This window comes from Tursiops truncatus, chromosome 5, assembly GCF_011762595.2.
Source record: "Tursiops truncatus isolate mTurTru1 chromosome 5, mTurTru1.mat.Y, whole genome shotgun sequence".
Classification (NCBI taxonomy): domain Eukaryota; kingdom Metazoa; phylum Chordata; class Mammalia; order Artiodactyla; family Delphinidae; genus Tursiops; species Tursiops truncatus.
Genome location: NC_047038.1, coordinates 52,473,140 through 52,499,064, shown reverse-complemented (window position 1 = coordinate 52,499,064; position 25,925 = coordinate 52,473,140). Strand labels below are relative to the sequence as shown.

The 25,925-nt window shown below is 36.4% G+C and overlaps 1 protein-coding gene across 3 annotated transcripts in view; it reads right to left on the bottom strand.

The window, feature by feature from the left end:
* Window positions 1–25,925, bottom strand: part of LOC101332720 (recombining binding protein suppressor of hairless) — a 230,968-nt gene that overhangs the window by 4,352 nt on the left and 200,691 nt on the right. For all 3 annotated transcript variants that reach the window (XM_073805134.1, XM_033856905.2, XM_033856906.2), the window contains 8 exons: window positions 23,627–23,722; window positions 16,532–16,697; window positions 12,131–12,305; window positions 8,156–8,293; window positions 7,888–8,000; window positions 1,740–1,880; window positions 521–676; window positions 31–134 (listed from right to left, as the gene is read on the bottom strand). In XM_073805134.1, the coding sequence (XP_073661235.1) occupies window positions 31–134; window positions 521–676; window positions 1,740–1,880; window positions 7,888–8,000; window positions 8,156–8,293; window positions 12,131–12,305; window positions 16,532–16,697; window positions 23,627–23,722 (1,089 nt within the window). The remainder of the gene's footprint in view (window positions 1–30; window positions 135–520; window positions 677–1,739; window positions 1,881–7,887; window positions 8,001–8,155; window positions 8,294–12,130; window positions 12,306–16,531; window positions 16,698–23,626; window positions 23,723–25,925) is intronic.

Sequence of the window (25,925 nt, the reverse complement as noted above, 5' to 3'; positions counted from 1 at the left end):
CTAGATGATGTAAAAAATTATATTAAGTACCTGTACATAGTTTCAGCTTCTACATCCCCAAACCACACTCGTAAATTTGGAGTGAAATTCTGTCCTGTAAGTTCAAGCATTGCTACGTCCCCACCGCCATTCAACTGCAATTCACAGAAAATCAGAACAATGTTGAGAAAACTTTTCATTTTTCATTAAAGTACAGTTTCTCATTCGACTATCATGTGCAAAAAAATGGATAAATAAAATGCTTCTTTTAAATGACATGATTATAAAGACAAAGTGAACTAAAAATATCGCAAGCTAATATACAAACTGATTTACATTTAAATTTTCTTGCATAAAATTATGTTCCTCTCATTTTCTTTTTTTAAAAAATCAACAAATGATGTGTAACAAAACCTCCAAAAAAAAAACTCCAAATCACAAGATTTGGAGAAAAATCAAATTTATTGTGAAATAAAATTATGCCATGTCATAGCTGAGATCAGCTGCAAAGAGCTAAAAGTCAACTTGTAAGTAGTCTCACCTGAAGACTTTCTACAACAGGCACCGGTGTGACTGGGGCAAGGACAGGGCCCATCCCCTCGTAAAATGTATACTCTGCCTTATCCGTACTAATGATTGTCCAGGAAGCGCCATCATTTATCATCTCTTTATTTGGTTCTTTTGGGCATGGAGTGGCCTTATGAAAAAATTGGTTAGAAATTGAGTTTTATATACACTGCAGTATAAGACACTTTAACAAAGTAACACTCATAGACTGGCATTAACATGAAGAGAATTTAGTACAAATTTATAAACTTCCCAAGCACGATGCTTCGCCAATCCCTAAACAAACAGAATGTTAGCATGGAAACCTCACATATGGCAGGTTTTATTTTAATACAAAATATTTCAGTGACATACTAAAAACTAATAATACCTTCAGAATACCATTTAAGTAAGAGTATACCAGTACCTGTATAATTTCTTTAATAAAAGATCAGTATCTGTGATGTAAATAGCTGTTTAAAACTCTTTAGGGATCCCTGAGAGAGAAAGAATGGGAGCCCCCTCCTGCTCAGAGAACAGCTAGAAACTTATGTACTTTCAGCTGGAAGGAACCGAGATATTGACTGACAATCCCCTACCCCTATCTCGAAACACCTAGGCCAGACCATCAGTGCTGGGTTGAGGAGACTGGCTGTGTGTGCATCTCTCTGGAAAGTCTCCAGATGTTCAGAAATGAGTTTCATGTGAAAGTATAACTATTCTATTAAGTCATCTGTTCATGTCATAATGTCCTCATGAAAGCCTTCTGAGTAAATATAGTTAAAAATTAGCTTTTGAAATGTGTCATCATTACTATCTTAGAAGACCCCAATATAAATCTGATGAGAATTATGAACGCTCCTCCAAAACAGGCATGTATCATATACAATGTTGTCTGCACATAATTTCAGGTGATTTACTGAATACCCAACATCTAGTTTTGGATAATCTGAGGGGCTCTTTGTTCCTCAGAACTAGACGTTAACTGCTTCTCTTAGAACATTTTCATAGTTTTGAGTTCTTCCTTGATGTAAGATGACTGCTATATCCGAGGAACATGTGGGCTAAGGACCCTTGAACTTGAGATAAATATCTGAACACACAGCTTCATGTATTCGGATACAATTAACATTAAGCGAGAGTTTCATGTTTCTAAATGCTGCTAACCTAATAGTTTGCACATTTTAGATTTTACCAGTAATTTAAAAACATACCTGAAACTGAATTATTCTTTCTTGAGAAAGGCACAAGTACATTCTTTCTGTATCCTTAAGGTAAAATGCACATTTATGGAGCTGTGACACAGGATCATCTGCATCCAGTAATGCGGTCTGCTTATCAACTTTCCTAATTATCTGTATTTCAACAATTAAAAAAGAAAAGATCATCACATACGGAGTTTTCATTTCGTACACTGTCAAGAGTACACAGAAAGAATCTGCTATATAATAATACATCACAGGTATTTGTCACATACCTACATACACAAAAGAATTTACAAACAATAAAGCTAGGTATAAGAATACTTTTAGATTGCAAGCATGTTAAGAATGTAGAGATGTTACCTTTTTCCTTGAACTCCTAAAAAAACAGGGCAGACTGGCACCTGTTTTCTAGATCAGTGGTTTTCAAACTTTAATGTCCATACAAATCATCTGGGGTTCCTGTTAAACACACATCTGTTCTGATCCCACAGATCACATATGGGGCCTGATATTCTGCATTCTAGCAAACTTCCAGCTGATGTTAATCCTGACCTTTCCAATAATATACAACGACAAATATTCCAACATCAAAGGGGAAATTATCTCTAAAGGCCACTATGGGTGTGCTAGTCAGTACCTAAGTCCAGTATCATACTTATACGTTGTTTTAATTTTAACCTAAAAGAGGTTATCATTTTGCAGATTAGGAAACAGGCTCAGAGGTCAGGTTAAGTTCCTCAAAATCACTTGGTTAGTAGCTCAGGGACCAGAATATGATTCCAAGGCAGGCTGCTTGTCCAGCCTGAACTCTTTCCATTACACACCATGACCTTATAATCCAAATATTCCACAAAACACATATGGATATCTGAAAGATAATCCTATCAAACCTTAGACGTTACTTATCACATGGAAGGTAATCACTAAGTGTTTGAGGACTATGAAAATCACTCCCAACAGCATACAAACATGTTAGAACTATTTCTCATCTAAAATCAGAAGAAACCCCTTCCTTGACTACACATCCCTGTCCTTCCCTCTCACCACCCTGTTTCTCTGCTCTCCTTTACATCAAAACTCCTCTTCCTCACCACCCCAACTCCTGAAATCTCTCCAGCCTTTTGTCTCAAAATTGCTCTTGGTGAGGCCACTAAGGACTTCAAGACCGTTGAATCCCATAAGCACTTCTCTGTCCTCATGTTATTAGCTTTCTCAGAGGCATCCGACCCACACATTCTTCCTTCGGGGATACACCTGCTCTAACCGGCCTTTAGTCTCCACAGCCGAGTCCCCAAATCTCTTCTCTATCCATACTCTATACTTTCTATACTATTTAGAAGTTGGCAACTCCTAAATTTGTATTTCCGGCCATAGCCTTTCTCAGGCACTCGACGTGTATATTTAACTACCTATTCAACAGTTACACTGAAAATGTCTATTAATAGGCATCTCAATCTTAATCAAAAACAGAATTTTTTATTTCTCCCTAAATGTGATCCTCGCTCAACTCATAGCTCAATAAATGACACCACGTTCACTCAATCCTAAAACCGTGGAGTCATCCTTGACTCCTTGCTTTCTCTTATACCCAAGCTGTCAACAAATTGTTAGGTCTACCTTCAAACAAATCGGTCACCTCTCATCACCTTTCCAGTACCATCCTAGTCTAAGGTACCATCATCAACTTCTTGCCCGAATTTTGACAAAAGCCCAACCACCTTTCTCTTTGTTTCCACAGCTATGTCCCTATGCTCTCTTATCCACAAAGCAGCCAGAATTATTCTTCCAAACATAAACCAGCCATCATTCCCTGTTTAAAACTCTCCAGTGGGGATGTCCCTGGTGGCGCAGTGGTTAAGAAGCCGCCTGCCAACGCAGAGGACACGGGTTTGATCCCTGGCCCAGGAAGATGCCACATGCCACAAGCAACTAAGCCTGTGTGCCACAACTACTGAGCCTGGGCTCTACAGCCCACAAGCCACAACTACTGAGCCCGTGCACTGCAACTACTGAAGCCCACACGCTCTAGGGCCTGTGTACCTCAACTACTGAGCCTGCGTGCCGCAACTACTGAGGCCCACGCACCTAGAGCCCGTGCTCCACAACAAGAGAAGCCACCGCAACGAGAAGCCCGTGCACCACAATGAAGAGTAGCCCCCACTCGCTACAACTAGAGAAAAGCCCGCACACAGCAATGAAGACCCAATGCAGCCCAAAAAAAAAAAACACACACACACACAAAACCCTCCAGTGGCCTCCTATCTTACACAGATAACAGAAAGTCCATAGTGTAGATAGAGAGAGGGACTTGACAAGATGTTGCCCATGGCTAACCTTGCAGAATCATGTCCTGGCACTTCCCCCCCGCACCCCGACTTGGCTCTAGCTACAATGGCTTCCTTGCTAGTCCTCACACATTCCTGTCTTAAGTTCTTTTTGCCCTCATTCTGTCAGCCTGAAATGCTCCTCACCCAGTTTCTGCTTTTCCAACTTCATTCTGGTCTCTGTTCAAATAGCCCCACTTCAAAAAGACTTCTCTGACCACTCTAAGCACTCCCTTTTCCTATCCCTTTATCCTGTTTTAATGTCTTACCACTTACATTAACCTTTTAACACATTATATGGGTATTTCTTTAGCTGGTTTTCGTTGACATCCCTTCCAAAATGTAAGCTCCGGGCTTCCCGGGTGGTGCAGTGGTTAAGAATCTGCCTGCCAATGCAGGGGACACAGGTTCAAACCCTGGTCCGGGAAGATCCCGCATGCCGCGGAGCAACTAAGCCCGTGCAACTACTGAGCCTGTGCTCTAGAGCCCACAAGCCACAACTACTGAGCCCGCATGCCACAACTACTGAAGCCCACGTGCCTCACGTGCCTAGAGCCTGTGCTCTGCCACAAGAGAAGCCACTGCAATGAGAAGCCTGCTCGCCGCAACTAGAGAAAGCCCACACGTAGCAACAAAGACCCAATGTGGCCAAACATAAATAATAAAATAAAATTAATTAATTAAAAAAAAATGTAAGCTCCAAAAGGAAAGAAAGTCTACCTTGTTCACCAATGTATCTCCAGCATCTAGACAGTTCCTGGCCCATGGGTTCAGGGCTATTTGTAGAATGCACGTATGCATGTAGGACTGTAATACTTTGCTCCACAATGAACACCCTTAACAGTAGCTACTCACAAGATATTGTGAGGACTAAATGAATCAATATATGTAAAAGTGCTCAGAACAGTGCTATTAATATTATGCAATATTATTGGGTTTTTATCACTTGATTCACACCAGACATATTCCAAGATGATTTTTCTTTACTTAAGCCACAGCTATTAAAAATCCCAATCTTTTAAAGTCAACATTCTTCATATTTACATATTTTTAGCTCTGCAGTTTATTAGTCAGAATATTTGTCATTCTACTCACATCACCATTAATTTTTGAGTTTAAAGGGAGACACTACACTTTTAGCAATTACAGTTTCTAAGATATTCTGTGAGACTAATTAAACTCAAGCAAAATGTTTCCATTCAATGCTAGTCTTAAAGGTTTATTTAAATTTAATGATGTTTGGATTTTAGGGAAATAAGTGAATTTTGAATGATGTAAGTTTAAAGCTTACTGTAAGTCTACCACACTCAACTATGACTTCACCACGTAAGAGTCAACATTTGCCTATGACACTGTCATTTCTGTAATCCACTGTTTCTCCACTACCTAGTAATAATAAGCATATTGAGAACATGGGCCATGTTTGGTTCAATTTTATTTCCCATAATAGTTCTCTGGACATAGACACTGCTGAATGACCTAGTCTCACCAATAAAGAAACCAAATATGTCCCCTACTATTTGGTATCAAACTTGCTGTGATCATTTCTAATTATTAAGAACAGGAAAGAAATCTGAGAAACCAGATAGTATGAATGTTCTAACAAGCTATGTATGATGAATTCTACATTCATAAAACACCAGATGTTACTCCAACCAGCTCTCTCTCTTCTACGCTGGCTTTGTAGGTTACTGGTACAGTATTTTCCATATTTCTGAGGTAAACAGGATACAGCTCTTAAGGACAGAAAACATATCTTATTCATATTCCTAGACTATACCTGGTAAATGCCCAGGCTGAATTCATGTCGCTGATTAGTTTACCTAACAGATTTTAGATGTCCCAAACCTCTGGGGCATCTGACAGCCTTGAGGAAGTGGGATAAATACTAACCAGTGTTTCTTGTTAGTTGGCTAGACCTACATAGACTATGCCTGTTTTTAAAGCATCCTAAAAACCAGGATTTCTCATTAGAACATTCATCCCATTGAAACTTGGTCTTGGAGGGAGAGTGTTTTCCAAGCAAAGATCTCCAATAAGGCTAATATTCTAGGAAGCACAGCATGCAATGTTCAGATATTAAGACAGTGTCATCCTTCTTGAAAGCACATGAAAGCCTCCTCTGAAAAACGTGCCTTTGTTGAAAACTGCACGTAAGTGGAGGTATAGGAGGGCCTGAAGTAGTGCAGACCATATAAAGCCTAGCTATGTCTCTGAGGAATCTAATTCCTCAGTCACACAACCTCTAGAAAGAGGTATTTACCGGTACATTGTTAACGATGGTACTGCAACTTTTCCTAAGGCATTCTCTGGATCAGGTTTTTTATTGCAGCATTTTTATAATCAGAGCCCCATACTTTTACATGTTGAAAATATTCAATTAAAGATGATGTTCAAGGGGCTTCCCTGGTGGCGCAGTGGTTGAGAATCCGCCTGCCAATGCAGGGGACACGGTCCAGAAAGATCCCACATGCCGCAAAGCAACTAAACCCATGCGCCACAACTACTGAGCCTGTGCTCTACAGCCCGTGAGCCACAACTACTGAGCCCGTGTGCTGCAACTACTGAAGCCCGTGTGCCTAGAGCCCATAATCCACGACGAGAGAAGCCACTGCAATGAGAAGCCCGCTCACTGCAACAAAGAGTAGCTCCCGCTCACCACAACTAGAGAAAGCCCACGTGCAGCAGCGAAGACCCAACACAGCCAAAAATAAATAAATAAAATAAATAAATTTATTAAAAAACAACAAAAGAAAGATGACCTTCAAGCAAGGCAGACCGGTACTTTACATGAAACTAAGTGAAAACACTATTTTAAGATTTGAGTCTGTCTTCTAAGTGGCCCATATATAAGCTGTTGCTGATCAGAGGCAAAGGCCTCTGAATAGTGATTCTATAGTACAAGCATTTAATACCAAAGCAAATAAACATTATCCTTGGAATACAGTGACACATAATGAATGAAAAGAGAAGAACCTGAGTAAATGTTGATTCAGCTTGTTTTTTGGTGTGTCTTTCTTTCTAATTTATGTACCCTTCTTTCCCTACCTTTCCCCTTTTTATAATTTGCCTCAGGTTCAAGGTTTTGTAAATTTATATTACTATGTTTCACATATTTTGGCTTATGAAGTTGAAATGGGAAATAAAATCACCTTGTACAACCATGACACAGAAAAATATAAAACAATTCAATAATATGATGCATTTACTTAGATAGTTATAGATCAACCCAGCTCCTGCTGAAATAGTCCCAGAAAATATCAGCCAATGAAATACTTCATCAAAGAGATACAAAGCATATTCAGGCAAGTAATACTAAAAGTTCTTCCATTCACTTAATCCCCTCCCCCAACCTGACCTTGAATCAAACCTACTCATAAACCCCCTCCATCTTTAATATAACTAAATTGTGTTCTGCTTCAGAAAAGGAGGGGGAAGATGACAAAGGGTATATGAGGGGCTTTTGCTTCATTCTGCTAAGAAAAGCAGTTTTTTACAGTTTTAAAAAGCCCCAAACACTATGCCTCTCTACCAGAGTAAGAAACACCAATTTTATTTAATTTTTAAATCCATCTTCCTTTGGGAGAATAAAATAATAAAAATTATGCTTGTATTTTTAAAGAAATTTGAAATTCTATGCTTTTGAAACTTGGTCCTGTGTTGGGATGAAGCAGGTACCACAAAGAATGAATAATGTATCTACATTAGTTAAGAAAATAAATCCTAATGTAACTTTATAGTGCCCTCTATTGAACATATCCAGATATACAACCAAAAAGGGAAAAGGCCACCAACATTTATTAGAAACAGTCATGAAGTCATTAAGGCCATACCAATCTTGGGAGTGCCATGCCAGTAACTGAACACACAAGTTTGACTGTTTGTCCATAATGGATGTATCCATCGCGGACTGTGAATTCTTCTCCTTCTGATTCATCGTCATCCACTGCAGTGCAATGGAAACAGATCAAATTATCATCTTTTAGAACTTATTAATCTGCTTATAAAAATGACAAAACTTAATATATCTGTATGTCTTATTAGTAAAATGAATTTAACAATTTCACACGAAAAAAATCAAATGCATATTTTTATACTCACAGAGATGAATGTAAAATGCTCCCCACTGCTGAGAACTGGCATGGAAATTACCTCCTTCTACATGCAAGTATCTGGTACTAACTGTCTGGGATCGAAGTCGATTAAACAGAGCCACCTTTGTTCCTGAGGCAATGCATACTGCAAAGAAAACACAGCTCCTATTTATGTGAGTGGGGTTTGGGGGCGGGGCAACAGTGGAGAGCAAGAAGGGACCAGTACCCGGTGAATGAGGACTATGCATTACTATCATTTAATAATTAATGGATTCTGCTAACAATTCTTTTAACCCTCTAAGAAAATACAGATGATACCCCCCAAAATCAAGGTAACTCTTTATCAATAATGTCAAGCTAAAGATATACAATATGTCCATAAAAATCTTTTTTTTTTTTTTTTTGCGGTACTCGGGCCTCTCACTGTTGCGGCCTCTCCCGTTGCGGAGTACAGGCTCCGGATGCGCAGGCTCAGCGGCCATGGCTCACGGGCCTAGCCGCTCCGCGGCGTGTGGGATATTCCCGGACCGGGGCACGAACCCGTGTCCCCTGCATCGGCAGGCGGACTCTCAACCACTGTGCCACCAGGGAAGCCCCATAAAAATCTTTTTTAAATGAGAGTTACACAGTATGTTTCATGCGGTGCTGTTTTTAAAAAGGAAGTTACTTTTAAAATAATAAGTGTCCAACAGTAGGAAACTGATTAAATAAATTATAATATCATTCACCTATTTGAATGATGTGTATTTAAATGCATTGGTAAGAAAATATCTCCCTGATATATCACTGAATGGAAAGCACACTCTTTATACTGTGTTTCCATTGGGTAAACATATACATTTTTATGTGACAGCATGTGTCTCCATGTGCTCACATCTATTTCTATGGAATACATTCATAGAGAGGGGTGTGGAAGGATGTTTACCAAAGTTGATGGCAACTGCCTCTGGATACTGTGATTTTAGAGATTTTGCTTCCTTCTAAATACCTTACAGTATAGCATTGCATGAAATTTCTTGAAAAAGCAACCACATCTATGTAAGCAAGAAAATACTCTGAAAATGAAATATGTTCTCTGCCATCAAGTAACTTAGAGTCAATAGAAATATAAAATTAAAGAGGTAATCCTGTAATTTGAATTGGAAACAGCCTAAATACATGACATTATACCTCCTGATGCAAGAACACTACATCGCTGTGAAGTAGGCTTGCCCTCTAGTAACAAACAACAAAAAAGAACCAAAGAACAACCACCTTAAATGTGATCAAGTTTCTAAATTTACTGACAAAGACTCTCTCCTTGACCAAACTTTAGACAGGCTCCTCTGAGCCCTTTTTCCACCGGGACTCTTCCTTGGGCCCTGGCATTGGCCTGCCTAGCCCGGTTATTGCCAAGAATCCTGCTAAACCATCCTCCCATCCTTGATATCTGTTCAAGTTCCTCCCCTCCACCTTTATATCTGATCATCTAGGCCTGTCTTCATAAAAATTCTGGTAAGCTAGTTTGTCAAGAATCCCCCTTCCCTTCATGTCTCTCTCCTCTTAGTAACTTTCCATCCACTGATCCCCTCAACTCTGTTCCTTGGCTATAAATCCCCACTTCTCCTTGTTGTATTTGGAGTTGAGCTCAGTTCTTTACTGAAATCTCTTTTCCCTACTGCAACGGTAGTGAATAAAATCTGTTTCTAACCATCTTTAGTGTCCAGCTCTGTTTCTCTCCGACACTACAATTTACAGAAAATACATTAAACTACACCAAGGAAATATAATTAGCAAATTCCAGTATGTGGAAATCTCTCATGGTCAACTGATTCAGTCTCTTGAATAAATAAACTACAAGAAGAGAGAGAGAAACAGAGAGATGTAGAGAAAATCCACAGATTAAAAAAAACTCAAGGACATGTCAACACAATATATAGAATAATATCTGGTGGATCTTATTTGAATTTTGATTCAACCAAAGGGCTAAAAAAAAAACCCCACATTTTAGATAATTTTAAATTTGAGCACTAGCTAGGTATTTAATGATACTAAGAAACTATTTCTTTTTATAGTTGTTTTATGTTTATTTTTATGTGATCATGGTATTGTAATTATATTAGAAAACAAGAGACCCTATCTTTCAGAGATACACAGAAATATTTACAGATGATATAGTGTCTTGGATTTGCATCAAACTAAAATGAGGGCAGAGGAAAGTGTGTGTGGGGGGTAGGGTTACAGATAAAGATAAATCAAGACTGGCTTGAAGTTAAGATCACTGCTCCAAGTTAGAGGATGAACACAAGAGGTTTCATGTCATTAATGCAACTGTCTACTTTAGTATGTTAGAAAATTTCCATAATATAAAGTAAATGATGATGATAATAATGACCAAGCAGACTAAAAACCATCCACTACATAAAATCCCATTAAGTTCATAATAAAACAAAACAAAATAAAAACAAGCAAATAAACCAAAATCCTAAAACCTCACTGGTCACCTTCAAAGAATACTATTGTTATTCTGCAAATTAGTAAATAAGAACCTATCCTGGCTTTTCTCCATAGACTATACTTAAAGCAAACAGCTAACAAATGCAAAAGTTAAGAATAAAAGAATTAGAAAAATCATCATTTTACAGCCCTTAATGAAATACTAGATTTAAGCAGCCATCATGAAGGGCTACTGAAATCATTAGGTTAAAGGTCGCTGAGGAACTTTTTAACTAGTGGATTAGACTAACAACAGCTCAAATTACTATAACCAATCTTAACATAACAAGAAGTGGGATAACCAGATATTACATGACTTCTGATCTGATAGAAATGAACATACATAGGAGCAGCTAATTCTAAAATAAAAGTTTAACCAACAGTTTGTAGAAAATATGAGAGACAGAGGAACACGTAATCAGCCAGATCCAGAATATGGAAATTCCACAGGAAAAATGACCCAGTTTCAACAAATAAATAACACAGAAGGAAAAACAGGCTGGTGGAAAGAGAAGAAACCATTACAGATTAAAATGTATGAACCTTGTTTGGATCCAAGTTTGAACAACCCAACTGTTAAAAACAACAACACAACTGTAAAAAGATATTTCTGAGACAATGTGATAAATCTGCACACTGACTAGCCATTAGATGGCATTAACGAACTACCATCAACTGTTGTTGGGTATAATGATGTTTAAAAGAAAATGATCTGTTAGAGAGTCACTACTGCAGAAATGGTTGAAAGGATAGGATGTCTGAGATGTACATTAAAAAATTCCAGCAGTTGGAGGAGGAAGGAAGGGGTGGTGGTGATAGAGATGATAAAACAGAATTGGTAAAACCTGTTGAGGCCAGGTGGTCACCTTATACTACTTTCTCCCTTTTATGTAAGTTTGAAAGTTTTCATAATAAAAAGTTAAAATAAAGAAAACTGGGTACAGAGGTTGAAGTGTAAAATTCAAACAGCATTTATCTGCTATAGTCTAAAAATGTGCTGATGAGGCAGCAGTCTCTGCCAGTGCAACTACATCAAAATTTTTGTTCAGGTTCTCAGGACAGCCTTCCAAAGCCCATTTGATATAACAGTGTTTCTCAAAGGGGTGCTTTTGATATTCTAAGTGAATCAATTCTTTATGGAATGGGAACCTTCTTGGGCACTGCAGGACATTTAGACACCCTAATGCTAACATTACTCCCTCCAGTCACTGTGACAGCAAAAGGAAACTCCCATTTCTCCAAATGACTCTGGGTGGCAGTGATGAACCAATTCTGTTTAAAAACCACTTCCCTACCCCAGGTATTGCCCATTTTTAATTAAAGAAAAAGACAATAAAGCAGCAGTAATAACTGAATATGACTTTTTCAGATAAAGTGAAGACCACAAAAATATTTGAAAAAAAGGAACTGGCTACTGAAAAGCAATTTTTAATTTAAAAAATAGCTGAATTTGTCTTATTAGTTCATGTTGGGAGTTGAGGACAAAAAAGAAAACAAGTATACATACAGTCAGCATTTTTCAATGACTGCTTCTTTTTGGAAGGTTTGGAGATGACTTTTATCCGCTTGCTGAGGAACACACCAATGTCATCACTATTGCCATAGAACATCTTTACAGAGAGCATGAAGTGCTTTCTCTTGTCTGAATCAGATATATACAATGTTTTGGCCGTGCAATAGTTCTGTGAAAGAAAAGGCAAGTTTTAATAGCACCAAAACCCTGTCAGCTATGTACCTACAACTCAGTATGGCCACGTCTAAGTTTGATCAGACTTAAAGGCAGTAACTCCACAGAAGCGCTGATAAAACCAACTGTGAAAAGTACTGATCTCTGAAAACAAAGTACAAAGTCTTCCTTATCAAGTCTACGAAATACTAACACTGTGTTGTTTTCCCCTCTCAAAAAGGCTTTTAAAAAATAGTCTTTTCTTGTTTTATACAGCTCTACATCTATTTCACAAAATTACCAATGTTATAGCAGTAATTTTTTAAAATAAAATTTTACAGTTAAAAACTTCCATGACTGTCTTTCTGCAAATAAGATATAAAGAAGGCTATCAGAACTCAATTAAATTATGTAAAAGATTTTAGCACTGATCCTTCTCAAAATAGTGCATACAACGTTTTTTCTTATATAGCCGAACACTAGAGTAACCACCCATGAGTCTGAGGAAAACAATATTTTTTGAAATAGCTAACACTTTGCCCAATGGGATAATTCCTATTGCATCACCAAAAGAACTGAATTTAAAGGTACTAGAGAAAACAAACGCAGCAAAGTACTATGTCAGTTTATCAGAAATTAAATTCTGGTAACTGAAAGGATAGTATTAAAGAATTATAGCACTTGCAAAACAACAAAGATACTTTGAAATGCTACTATTTCAATTACATATGACAATTCTAAAATCTTTCCTATTCCCTTGATCCCTGTGAATGAGGGAAGAGGCTAAATTATTGATCTATTTTTCCAGATTGGGTAAATAATGCTCAAGTACAGCTTAAGTATTTAAAATTCTGAAATATATATATATATATATTTTAAAATCATTGCTCTACTTTAAAATTAGGCTAAACAAGTTTCTTGACTACCTCTGCTGTGTGTTCCTTTTAGAAAGTAGTGCAAATGCCACTCATTTAGAAAATAACTAATGGGCTCTAGGTGTTTAATCTTTAAAATATTACTCACAGCCAATTTTAGTACCAGAACAAAAATCATGCCATACTTTATTGCATTTCTCAACAGCAAAGTTATATAAGAAAATTTAGGTGCCGTCTTGAATATTTTACTCAATTAAGTTTTTATAAATTCAAAAGGGAGAGAAAAGCTTTGAGAGGCTTTGTTCTGCACAAGGCAAAGTTAAGATAAAGCTCATAATAGTAATAAGAAAAATTAAAACAACAGCCTTTGCACTCACTCAGCTCCTTTCACTCCAGGATCTCTAAGTGTTCAGGGATGCTGAACCATGGCCCTGCCGTACTTTAAAAAGCTCTGAAAGTCAAATAAAGCCTGCACTATGGAATTATTCTACAACGTAAGACAAAGTCTAGGAAGATAGGTATTGATACACTAAAGAAGAGTACTCCCATGTAACAAAAATAAAATGTGTACCTAAATGAAAGCAATTAAATTCTAATGGCAAAACTTAAAAATGATGAGATCACTTAATTTGAGTGTTAACATTAGGGGATATGATCTATATCAGAAAAGAGAAAATACTGAAATCTAGCATAAATGGTAAGGTAGACTGGCAAACAGGAAAGGAAAAAAGAGCAGAGAAAATTGGGTCATAACACAGACACTCAAAGGGCTTTATTTTGTTTGGAAAAAGCAAACATACATATATCTCCTTGGAAGGAAAGGAAATATACCCCTAATTACAAAAGTGAGTAGTTTGAATCCACAAAAAAATTCTAATAAAGCTATCTCAGATACAATTTATTATTTTTTAAAAGCTACAAAGCTACTGACCACAAACTACTCAAATTTCACAAGAAAAAAAAAAAAGGACAAGTCACTGATTCAGAAAGAGTATTACAGCTTTAAGACGCTAAGTAAATAAAAACTGAAGTTACATTTGCTTCATCATACCAAAAGGCTAAATTAGCTAATAAAATTCTAAAACAGAAAATGGCATATAATAAATCTGTCTATAAACAATGAAGAGTTTAACTTAAAAAACATCTTTCTGAAGACAAGATCTTCAGGAAAGAAAAAAAATCTGCCCTGAAATAAAAAATACCAAATATAATGCTACAAAAGTTTATAGAAATATCTGAATCGTAGAATTTGAATTATATAAACAAAACAATACTAGCAACATAGGTGTAGGGGATGTAATTCTTTAAAATAAAAATACAAGTGTGCTAATTAGGGAAGTAATTCATGTTGCATAGCTTACCTAGTCCCAACTATGTAAGACAAAAACTGAGGAAATGAATAGTTAACAAATTAAAAACATCAGATCCAAAATATTACCAACATATAGTTAAATGTCATGACCATAAGGGCTGCATATACTAGAACTTTGTTGTAATGAAGATTAAAATACGGACAAATACCCAAAAATGCAAAATAAAATCCCTCCTTTTTCAATAATGACTAATTGTACCATTCAATGAACAGGCTGTTGAAAGAAAATAACATTACCTTAAATGAATGGAGGTTAAGTGAGATAGGACCAAAGTGCCTCTTTCTGAAGCTCAGCATCTATCCACTGCTTGGTCCATCTTTGCCTGCCTGGACCCAAACTTACCTTGTTCCTGTACCTTGATGATCCAAGCATATGATTATGCTGTTCTTTCTGCCTGGAATGACTTCTGCTGACTCTCAACCAGTCTTATTCTCTATAGACTTCTCTAATAGCATTTTTCATTATAACTAAATATTAACACATAATTTTGGCATACAGACACTGTACTACCCTGTCAGTAGGTGTTTTAAGCACTATTTAATGCTCAAGCTCTCAGGTATTCTCTTCTGCAAATTTCTAGGGCTTGGGGAAAGGATATAATGGCAGAAGTTGAAGAAAGATGTACTGAGAAAATTATGCTGAGAAAAGCAAGTGGCGGTGCTGTTTGTTTGTTATTACCTCCCTTAAAATTGCTGGAAGCTGGAAGTGTTAAAGCAAGCAATGAAGTTCAATTGACACAATTATATACAATGGTAGCTAGAATCCCTGGCATCTTACTACCTATCTGATCTAATTACCATTCACAGTTCCAAATGTCTAGATGTACAGCTTAGAGACATATCACTAAGACTTTCTATATAACAGAAAAATAGATGAGACATGACTAAGGCCTATTTGTTCAACCCACTACTTAAATATATCTTTTACCTTGGCTCAAGGGTCATAATTCAGAAATATTTTACACTGCTCTATTTTAAGATGAAACAACCTTTACTGTAGTAAGTTTTATCCCAAACCTAATTTAAAATACATAGTTGACAAGCCTTAATGATAAAAATATAAAGATACAAATGACATAAACATACTCAGATTTGAAGGAGGTTGAAGGCTCCTTATTCTCAGTGCTCATTATCTGTAAAATGACTAAAATTGAATGAGAGTACAAATCCACTAGCTCACCACCCTCAACCTTGCCCTCCAAACTCCCATTCTTAGTGTCGGCTACAATACAGCAAACACTAAGACATTCAACAAAGACTTACTGAATGAGAAAACACCTATTTATGCAGTACTTTAAAAGACATTCATGTAGTCACTGAAATCAGAAATAACCATTTTTCAAATTTTAATATCAAGAGAAAACAAAGTAATAACTAATGCTAAGTCACTGAAGAACTACTTTTGAAAACTAAAGGTACAGACTGAAATAACTGCTTTCTAAATCGATAAAATACAATTAGTAAAACTAACTCATAAATTTTATTCCCTAGTAAAGTAATCAAAGAAAATACCTAAAAGTTTGAGTAAAGGTAATCATGGCTGTTCCTGTCTACACAGCATATTTCTGTTCTACACTGAAGCTAAGTAAAACATTTATGATGTTTATAACCCATAATACTTTGTTTCTAGTGTAAGACTAAGATTAAATGAGTAGAATAAAACATTATTGAACTATGTATTTTCATTGTTGTTTGACTATCATGCCCCTGTCAGATGGATGAGCAATTAGCCTCCTATACTGGCACCCAACAGAAATCTGATTCACAGCCTGCTAAAACTGCTAGCAAGCTGAGGAAGCTTATTGTGTGCCACCTTTAGATGTCAACAGCTCAAGCTCCATCAATCACGACTAAACCACAGCTACTTGAGAAGTTTATTTCTGGTTCTGATTTATATATTCAAAAGAGTGCTACCAATAGCCATAAAAGGAAAAAAAAATCACCACTACAAAAACAAGTAAGAAAATTGCATTCTGGTACCATGGTTCTCTTTACCTTTCCTTCCAAGTTCAGCTGCTGCATTTCTTGGTCACTATTTCCTATTCCAATAAATGCACACGGTTGAGACTCTTGTTCAGAACAACCATCGCGTTCCATTTGTTCTTTTTTTTTCTTCCATCCACTGCCCATAAGATATACACAAGGAGGAGGGCAAAAGAACCTGAAACAATGAGGGGGAAAAAACACAATGCAATTACATTCAAGAAAGCATTTCCTTTTCTTAAACACATGAATACAAAATCATGCTGAACTGCACAAAGTTAGCTCCTAATGAAACATTTTGGTGAAGTCTTTTGTAATGCAAATAATCATATCCACAGCACAGAAATCAAGACTTACACTTCCATTTGTTCAGGTAAGGTTCATCTATATTGATGTTATGCATTCACTTAGCCTAGATATTTTTTAGAGCAGGGAACGTCTCTTTTCACATAGCTCAGAGTTTTGAACTACTGCAGTTCAACAAATCCAAAGTACTCTAACATATACAAAACATGGTATACCATCACAGAATCTGCAGTTACTGATTAACGTCTACTCAAAATGATGTATCATTAATTAATGACATTCTTGGTATGGATATTACTCTTAACTTCATTTGGTAATTAACCTGGAAAACAGAATTAGAGCAATGCCCAAAGTAGAAAATTTCGAAATACTAATACAACTAAGTAAAAGAATTGAAAGCAAAATGAATCATTGGATTACTATATATCTTACATCCTGAACACCTGCTGTATGTGGATGACTGAAAGAAAAATATACTGTATCCTTTCAACTCACAGACACCAAGAGATTTGTTTCGCTAGTTGCCAAAAACCCATCCTCACAAATTCTTCCCACCTAGAATAATTTCCTTATAATCTTCTCTTAGTAATTACAAAATATCTACTTCAAATCCCAGCTCAGGCAGGCCCCACATTTTACATAGTTCAGACCATCAATCCAGTCCTTGTGTAGGGTGTAATTCCTTTGCTCAATCACACACTGACTTACACATACTTTAAAACATTTATGTCGGGACTTCCCTAGTGGCGCAGTGGTTAAGAATCCACCTGCCAATGCAGGGGACACGGGTTTGATCCCTGGTCCAGGAAGATCCCACGTGCCGCGGAGCAATTAAGCCTGTGCGAAGCCCGTGCTCCACAACAAAGAGAAGCCATCTGCAATGAGAAGCCCTCGCACCGCAATGAAGAGTAGCCCCCGCTCACCGCAACTAGGGAAAGCCGCCTGTGCGCAGCAACGAAGAACCAATGCAGCTAAAAATTTAATAAATAAATAAATAAAATAAAGTTAAAAAAACATTTATGTCATGTCTCGTCAAGGGGCCTGAAAACTCAAATACCTACTCAAATAGTAGCCAAGTAAATTCAAATAGCAGCCAGGTAAGCAATATAAATGGGTGGGCCAGCTGTACAATAAATAAGTAGAAATATCCCTCAATTACCCAAAGAAGTAGGTTCCCTCCCTTCTTTCTTGAAACACACAGCCCTCATGGTAATTCCAACTTTTTGTACAGCTATAAGCATAGAAATTTCTTTCTTAATCTTTTAAGCCCACTGAAAGAAAAAAAAAAAAGAGCTTAACTGCAAAGAGCATCAGCCAATGCTGTGTGGCTCTGATGACAAGGAAACAATTGGGATCAGCAAGCATGTGAGTATACACTCACCCACCCACTCACAGGGCTGAACTATGGGCGTGGAGGCCTAGTGCTGGCCACATCCTCCAACTTCCCAATAGTTGCCTGAAATCAAGTTTTACATGAAATTCCTAATTTTAAAATTTTGCAAATAATTTATGCCTTTTAACACTTTTTAGGCCAACAATGTACAGACTTAAAAAAATAAAAAACTAAAGAACTGTACACAGGCATGTGTGTGTACATACATACACACAGATACCATCATGCTGGATTTAGCTTTCAGGCCACCCTAAAGGTAGTAAATTGGGAGGCTGGGGTCAACATATATATACTACTATGTATACTAATGAGAATCTACTGTGTAGCACAGGGAACTCTACTCAGTGACCTGTGGTTACCTAAATGGGAAGGAAATCTAAGAAAGAGTAGATATATGTATACATATAACTGATTCATTTTCCTGTACAGTAGAAACTAACAACACTGTAAAGCAACTATACTCCAATAAAAATTAATTAAAAAATAAATTAAGTAAAGGTAGTAGAGTAGTGTCTACTTGTTTGCTTCCCCCTCAGCACCTACTACAATACTGACTGAATTGTATCAAAATACATGGCACCTACTTTTTGCTCAACTCTACCAAAGACTACTTTAGAGGCAATCTACATACAATTTATAGGAAGTGAGCTGGGTTTATTTAATTTGCATTAATTCACAAAAATTTATTACACCCCTAGTCTATACTAGATACTGGGAATATATTAGTAGTTAAAACAAACAAAAATTCTTGTCCTAATGGAACTCAGAGTCTAATAAGAAAGACAATTTTAAAAAGCTAGATGACTAAAATAACATATATACTCTGTTAGCTGATGGTAAGTACTGAGGGAAAATAATAAAGCAGGGAAGGGGTACTTAAAAATGTAGAAGACCTGGGTGGCCAGAGAAAGCCTATTTAAGAAGATGACTTTAAGTCATGACCTAAAGCCATGGGTTTCTAGGGTAAGAGCATTTCAGAAGAAGGAATAAATAGCAAGTGCAATGGCTCCAAAGTAGAAAGGACTATAATGGACGGCGGAGAAACAACAGACCAGCGTGGCTGGAACAGAGACGAGAACAACAGGAGATGAAGCCGGAGTAATGGGGAAGTAGACCTAGCAGGTCGAAGGGGTCAGGCTGAGTTAGGATGAAAATCTTCTGGGGTCTTCTCATATGTATCTAAACCAACAGAAAGGAATCAGAGCAGCCTTTGTTCCTGTATACTCTCTGTCACCATGGACATAGAGGTCACAGCCGAGGCAGTGGGCTCAGTTCCAGGTCACTCCAAGTTTGGAGGGATGCCTGGATTAGCTGGGCTAGTTCAGGAGTTGGCTCAGTTCAAGTCTGCACCACGGATCTTTCTGGCCTCTAATGCTGGGAACCACCCAATACTTACCATGGCACAGATTCAAATATCTAGCTGGCACACTATCAGGAAGTTGAGAAGGCATCAATTTTGGAAGCTTGTCTACTATTAGTATTTTACTGACAGATGTTAAGCCTCCTTAGTAAGTTGGTATATCAGCTATAAAATTCGAAAAGCTTTGTTTTACTATAGTGTACCAAATGTAGTGCTGGTTTTCTCAAGAGTACTGTGATAAAATGGCATGAAACCAACAGGGCATAAAAATCAGACAGGTTGACAAGAAATTCTTTACCACTCAAAACACTGACTTAGGTTCTATATTGAAAGTGCTTTCCAATCTTGTAATAAATGTAAGAAAAATGAAGATTCTTCAACTGCCTCTCAACTAGCCTTATTTTTATATCAACTCTACAACTATTCAAGAAAGCTGTGATGCAAGAAAATTGCAAACCCAATATAAACATTAAGATTATTTCTACCATGTGATGATGAAATCATATTTTAAACATCCCAATATCGTCACTCCCTAAAAATCAGCTAATGAATCAAATCTTCATTTCCAGAAACTTCAGTAGTAATATAATAATCAAATAGAAGATAGCATCAATACAAAAAAATTTACAGACAAATGAAAGAAAATTAAAGGGAGGAGGTTAAGGAAAAAATGCCACCTAATTAACAAAAGAAAAATTAACATACACCTTTATAAGGTGTATGTGAATCGATGATTCTTTGAATTTGGACAGCTGGTCAATATGTACCAAACATTCAGTGAAAAGTCTGACCAAGTGGCTAGCTTTTGGAGTTTAACAGCTGCTATAAAAGGACACTTTATGAAACAATGTGCCTTTATTTTCTAATCTAAGCAACTATGACAAACAATGCTTTTATTTGCCACTTGGTGGCGATATGCACACATTTATGATTTCATTCATTTCCTAGTTCAACAGTCAGCCTTTATTTTCAGAGAGTGATTCAACAAGTTTTTCCTCATATCCTGAGATGAGGTCTGGAAAATACCTTACAGATTCAAAGAAACCTTTTTATTTAGCCCAATATATAAGATTAGACAAAATCCAAACACATCATTTACATTTTTTTATTTTGGCAGAATCATTACCCTTTGATGATTATTCATACTTCCCCTAACACAAAGTTGAAGAAATGTTAATATGTCTACTGGCATTTCCATATCTTTAATAGAAATTTGCCTCTAGACAAAATAATTTTTTCTTTAAGTTTATTTTTCAATTTGAAAAGACCTTCTTCGATTAAAAAGTAAAACTAGCCACTAACATATTAAGTGGGATACCAAATATGTTATGCAAATAAATACTCATCATTAGGCACAAAAGTGAATCCTGAGAATGATTTAAGATTTTAGGATAAAACTTCCTACCCCAATATTTCTAGCATCATTCACTGGAGTTATTTTGTAAGCCAAGATGACTGTGGTCATGTCCCCAGGTTACCTCATGCCTAATGCAAGAAAGAAAGCAGATCTTCCTCTTTCCGCTGCACTCCACTAAGGAGTAAGGGAAAAGAACTCTTCCAGTAAGAAGCCCTGCCAGTTATCCAGGAGGCTGACCTGTGTTAGCAGCCCCTGACGACTAATGCCTTTTTAAAATCAGGTAATTTTAATAGGTTTTTACCTTTACTGTGAAACTAGTGTATGTCTCTTCTGGAAATTTTAATAATACAATAAACATAGAAAGTAGTTACTCTGGCTTTTTCATCTTTTTTTTTTTTTTTTTTTTTCATTCTTTGGAGTCAGAAGCTTAGATTCTTTGAGCTTTCCTCTGACTGGGGTTTTAGACCCACCAGGCTATACCCCAAATAATAGAAAGAAATTGAAAATAAGGGCAACCATAATAACAGTTAACCATTAAATCACCTATTTTAACTTGATAAACCACTATAGCTTTGTATTTTTAACAGTGACTAACAAACAGGAACCTTATCTGGACTAATCTTTTGAGTAGCTCTTCCCCTTCTGTTATCTGCACTGGGCCTCAGTTATCCACCGAAGTATTTAAATGACTTAGTGACTTTTAAAATTCCCATCCAAGATGCTTTTGCACAGTACCTGGAACCTTACAGGTTGTGAGAAATAAAGAATAAATGAGTTAATAAATGAATCCAATTGTATTAAACTGAGCAACACTGCCCAGGTTGGCAGCTTATACAATGAACATATGTTTTCCTATCTTCATTAGATCCAGCCCAATCTCACTCTGCTAATGGTACAAAGAGAATCCCAGACAAAGTGAAGTTTACAAAGTTTGTGTTTTTTAGACGTCTTTAGGTTCTTCAGGTACCTTTTCCATCTGCAAGCCTTGCTGTAGATAATTAACACTCAAACATAAAATGCAAGGCTATGAAAATTAGGGAAATGAAAAAAATATGAAATTTGGAATTACAGACCCAGGAGTTCTAATCCTGGTTTTTATCAACTCCTAACTAAAGTGAATCTGGGCATATTTAAAGTCTCTGATCTTTAGTCTCCTCACTCACAGAATGGGGATTAAAGCATGCCTACTTTACAAGATTATTCTGAGGATTAAAATTTAAAGACATCTGTAAGGCATTTCCAGAACAATGTCTAGCTCGTGACTGGTTAAAGGGAAGCTGTTCCTCCTTCAGATTCACTATGAAATACAAGGCTGACCATTTAGACCCATCTCAAGTAATGAGGGTATTGACTTACACTGTTTTGCTTGGTTGGGGGGAAGGAGACAATCTCCTATATACACGTGATATCATTATTGGCGGGGGGAAGAGCAGACAGACCACCTGAATTTCCCGTACCAACTTCATGCAAAAAGGGGTCACTATCTCGATTTGGTTTCTTTGTCCCAAACTGCAGGTACCAACTTCTTCACATATTTAACTCTAAATCAGATGATTTAAGTTCCATTAGTAAAGTAATCAGAAATTTAGTAAACTTGAATAACTAAAAAAGAACACTTGGCAGTATGAGTCCTAAATGCTGTTTTCAGCTGTTCATCCTCTTTGAGGATAACATTATCAACTAAACAGTTTCACCATTTTTTCAGCTCAGATTTAGAGGACTTTGAGAAAGAGACTATTTAAAATTCTTCCAGCCTGTAAATTAATATACTACCTTTCCCTTCTCTTATGCATATGCTAAGATCTCCTTTATCTCACAAATTCTAAGATTCCACTCATTCCTTTCAATCCAACACCCAAACCTGAGTTTTCATTCCTTCTCCCAATTCAGTTTTGGTGCCTTTCTAGCCAATCCAAAAAAATCTTTCATCTTCCCCCATAAGCAGCCTTTGTCTACAAAATGTTTAACACAAAAATGCTGTCTGAAAGACAAAGGCTTGAGAAACTATTAACAAGAAAATTCCAGGAACCAAGTGAAAAAACAAATAACAAAAATCCACAATTATATACCAAAAATGCTGAAATTTTAAAAATACTAAGACGAACACTAAATATTAAAATCCCTATTATAATTTAATTTTGGCTAATCTGATTTATAGGTCATTTCTGTAGTGCCACATTTATGTGGTATGAGTACCAGCTCAGCTTTGCTGGGTTTTTTAACCTGAATAGGCACAGGGTCAGGGTGGAGAGGGCTGGGAGTACTTTTCTTCACAATCACTGCATAATTCAACTTGGGGGTTTGTTTAAGCCTTTTTCTTTTTAAAATGGTACTTTTGGGGTCACATTTCTTTATAAAACTACATTTTCCACCGAAAGGAAAGCTACTTTTTGAATGAGCTAATGTATCACAGAAATACTTAGAGAACACCATGCAGCCCCAAATAAAAACTATGGATTATTTCATTTTGTGAAATCACGGATTTAACCAGAGGATCTTTACTAAATAAGCCACAATTTACTTTGTTTCTCCCTCTTCAATAGAGACAAATCCCCCATTTTTCATTTTGTACTTGCAAATTAACCCAATAGAAACCATCCTCTTACTTGTATATTAATACATCACATGCAAATTCATGATAGCCATTATTAGCCATTAATTAACTATCTACCAGAAAAACAATAATCTTACCTTTTTTCATTTCCATATGACTTCTGTGCAACTTTTGCATGAAGAATAAGTACTGTTTGATCCCCTCGCTCTTTTAAATAATTTCGCATAGCTTCCCTAAAATAAAATATAAATATCACCATTACAGGGGTAAGATTTCGAGTATTACTATGCTCTATAATGAGAATACTTAAGAATATGTTTCAAACAAGCAACTCCAAAAATGAAAGCAATAAAGCAAAACAAACCCATGAACTAAATTTAAAGAATATTATACAATGGGGAAATATATACTGCTCATCTTCAACTCTATTCTTTGTTCTTTGAAAGAAGCTGTCCCTCGCTCTTGGAATTTATGATATAACGCAATTAAACCACAATTACAACTTAGAGAATAACCAGAATCACTATGTACACTGCTAATTAGGCTTTAAACCCTTTATAAAATTAATGCATGCAATATTTTGTATTTAATAATCTGATTCACTACCACCACTAGCCCCTCTCCTCCAGCTATTAGAATGAGTATTTTTTACTGAATACAAAGCCATAAGAAATCCTTAGGTCATACAAATTTGTTATTACATGTTCTTAAAGTAACAACCCTACAAAAGGACTAAGAAAGGGCTACCATTTATATACAGATACATAATTACTCTCAAGGATGTTACTAAACACATAAAGTTAATAAAAGCTAATGCAAATTAGTGAAAAACAATTAAATTTTGGAAAAAATACAATGTTAATTATTTCAAGCACAAAATACTCCAACTGTCTATTTACTATGCAAGTGTATAAAAAATTCAATGTCTTAAAAATATTTATTCACCCAATTATTTTGCTAAGCAATATAATAGAGTATGAAGAACACAAGGTCTACACAGATCAAACTTTACATTTCTGAATCAGTAGAATCCCAGTTCTTGAGATGTTTAACACATTACAAAATAAAGCAAAAGTGCTTCAAAGGCAATCATCAAGAAACTTTTAATAAAGTGAATGCTATTTTTATTTATAAGTAAAAGACAAATGTATAGGGGATAGCTACAGAATAGTAGTAAGTTATTAAACGTGGGGAATTCTAGACTTCTGGCACTTTGAAACTAAGTGGTCTGGGGCAAATCTCTTAACCTCATCTAGCTTGAGTTTCTGTATCTGATAATAACAATAATGCTGACATAACATAGAGTGGTTGTGGGGATTAAATGAGATGACAGCGTTTATGTTTAGTGACTGAAAACCTTTTGGCTCAAGGCAGGAATGGTAACACTGGAATCCAACAGATTGCACATTATTCCTTACCACTGTAACAAAGCTCAAAGTCCAGTAAAGACAGCAAAAAATGTTTGGAAAACAAACTGTAATGAGATTCATGTTCCAAATAGAGGTATGACCAAAGAGCTCCAATAGGGAGTGCCTATGTAAAGGAGGGGAGGGGTGATAAAGGACCACTCCTGGGAAAATTTTCTTAGAAGAGCTAACTTCTGAAGGAAAAGGAATAGTCACAGTAAGTGGGAGGAAGAAAGAGTAAGGCATTCCAGGGCCAGGGAGAGAAGTATGGACGAGCAGGAATGACCCTGCAAATTTGGGTACAGCAAGAGATTCAGGCTGAGGAGTAAACCAGCCACAAAAAACAATAGTAGCTAAGATTTCTGGAGTGTTTACTATGTGCCAGGCCCTGAATAAATGCATTATTTCACTTAATCCTCAAAATCCAAAAGGTAAGTATTGTTAATACCATGGTGAATGTCTTGCAATTAATAAATGGTAGTCAGGAAACTGAAACAAATTCTCTAAAATTCTTAAGTGAGCCATGGCAGTGAATAAAATTGAGAAGTTGGGTACAGTCAAATTGTGAAAAGCCTATCAAATCCCTTGAAAATCTGACATTTGTAAACTTAAATACTAAGTATAAAAATTTAAGCTAATTCAAATATCACCCTATGATAAGATGGTGATAAAAGTGGTAGCAGGTAATAAAAATTTTAAGACACCTAGAAAAAACTTAAAATAAAAAAATCCATCTCTTTGAGAGTTAGGAAAAGATCATCATTTAATTTTATCTCCACTCCATTATAGAAAAACACCATGCTGTGGAAAGTGGATTTTCAATCTACACAAAAGGCAATGCAAGATCTTGAGGTTTCTTTTAAACATACAGTTAATTTTCCTTTATAGTTAATTCTAGTGGTGAAATAGAGAAGGGGTTTTAGAAAGCATAGAGAAAAGACAAACTTGAAAAAAGGCTGACACACCAAGAAAGAGGTAATAGAAGACAGTACAGGAGAAGACAGGTTTTAAGTCTTTTGTTTCAGGAGAA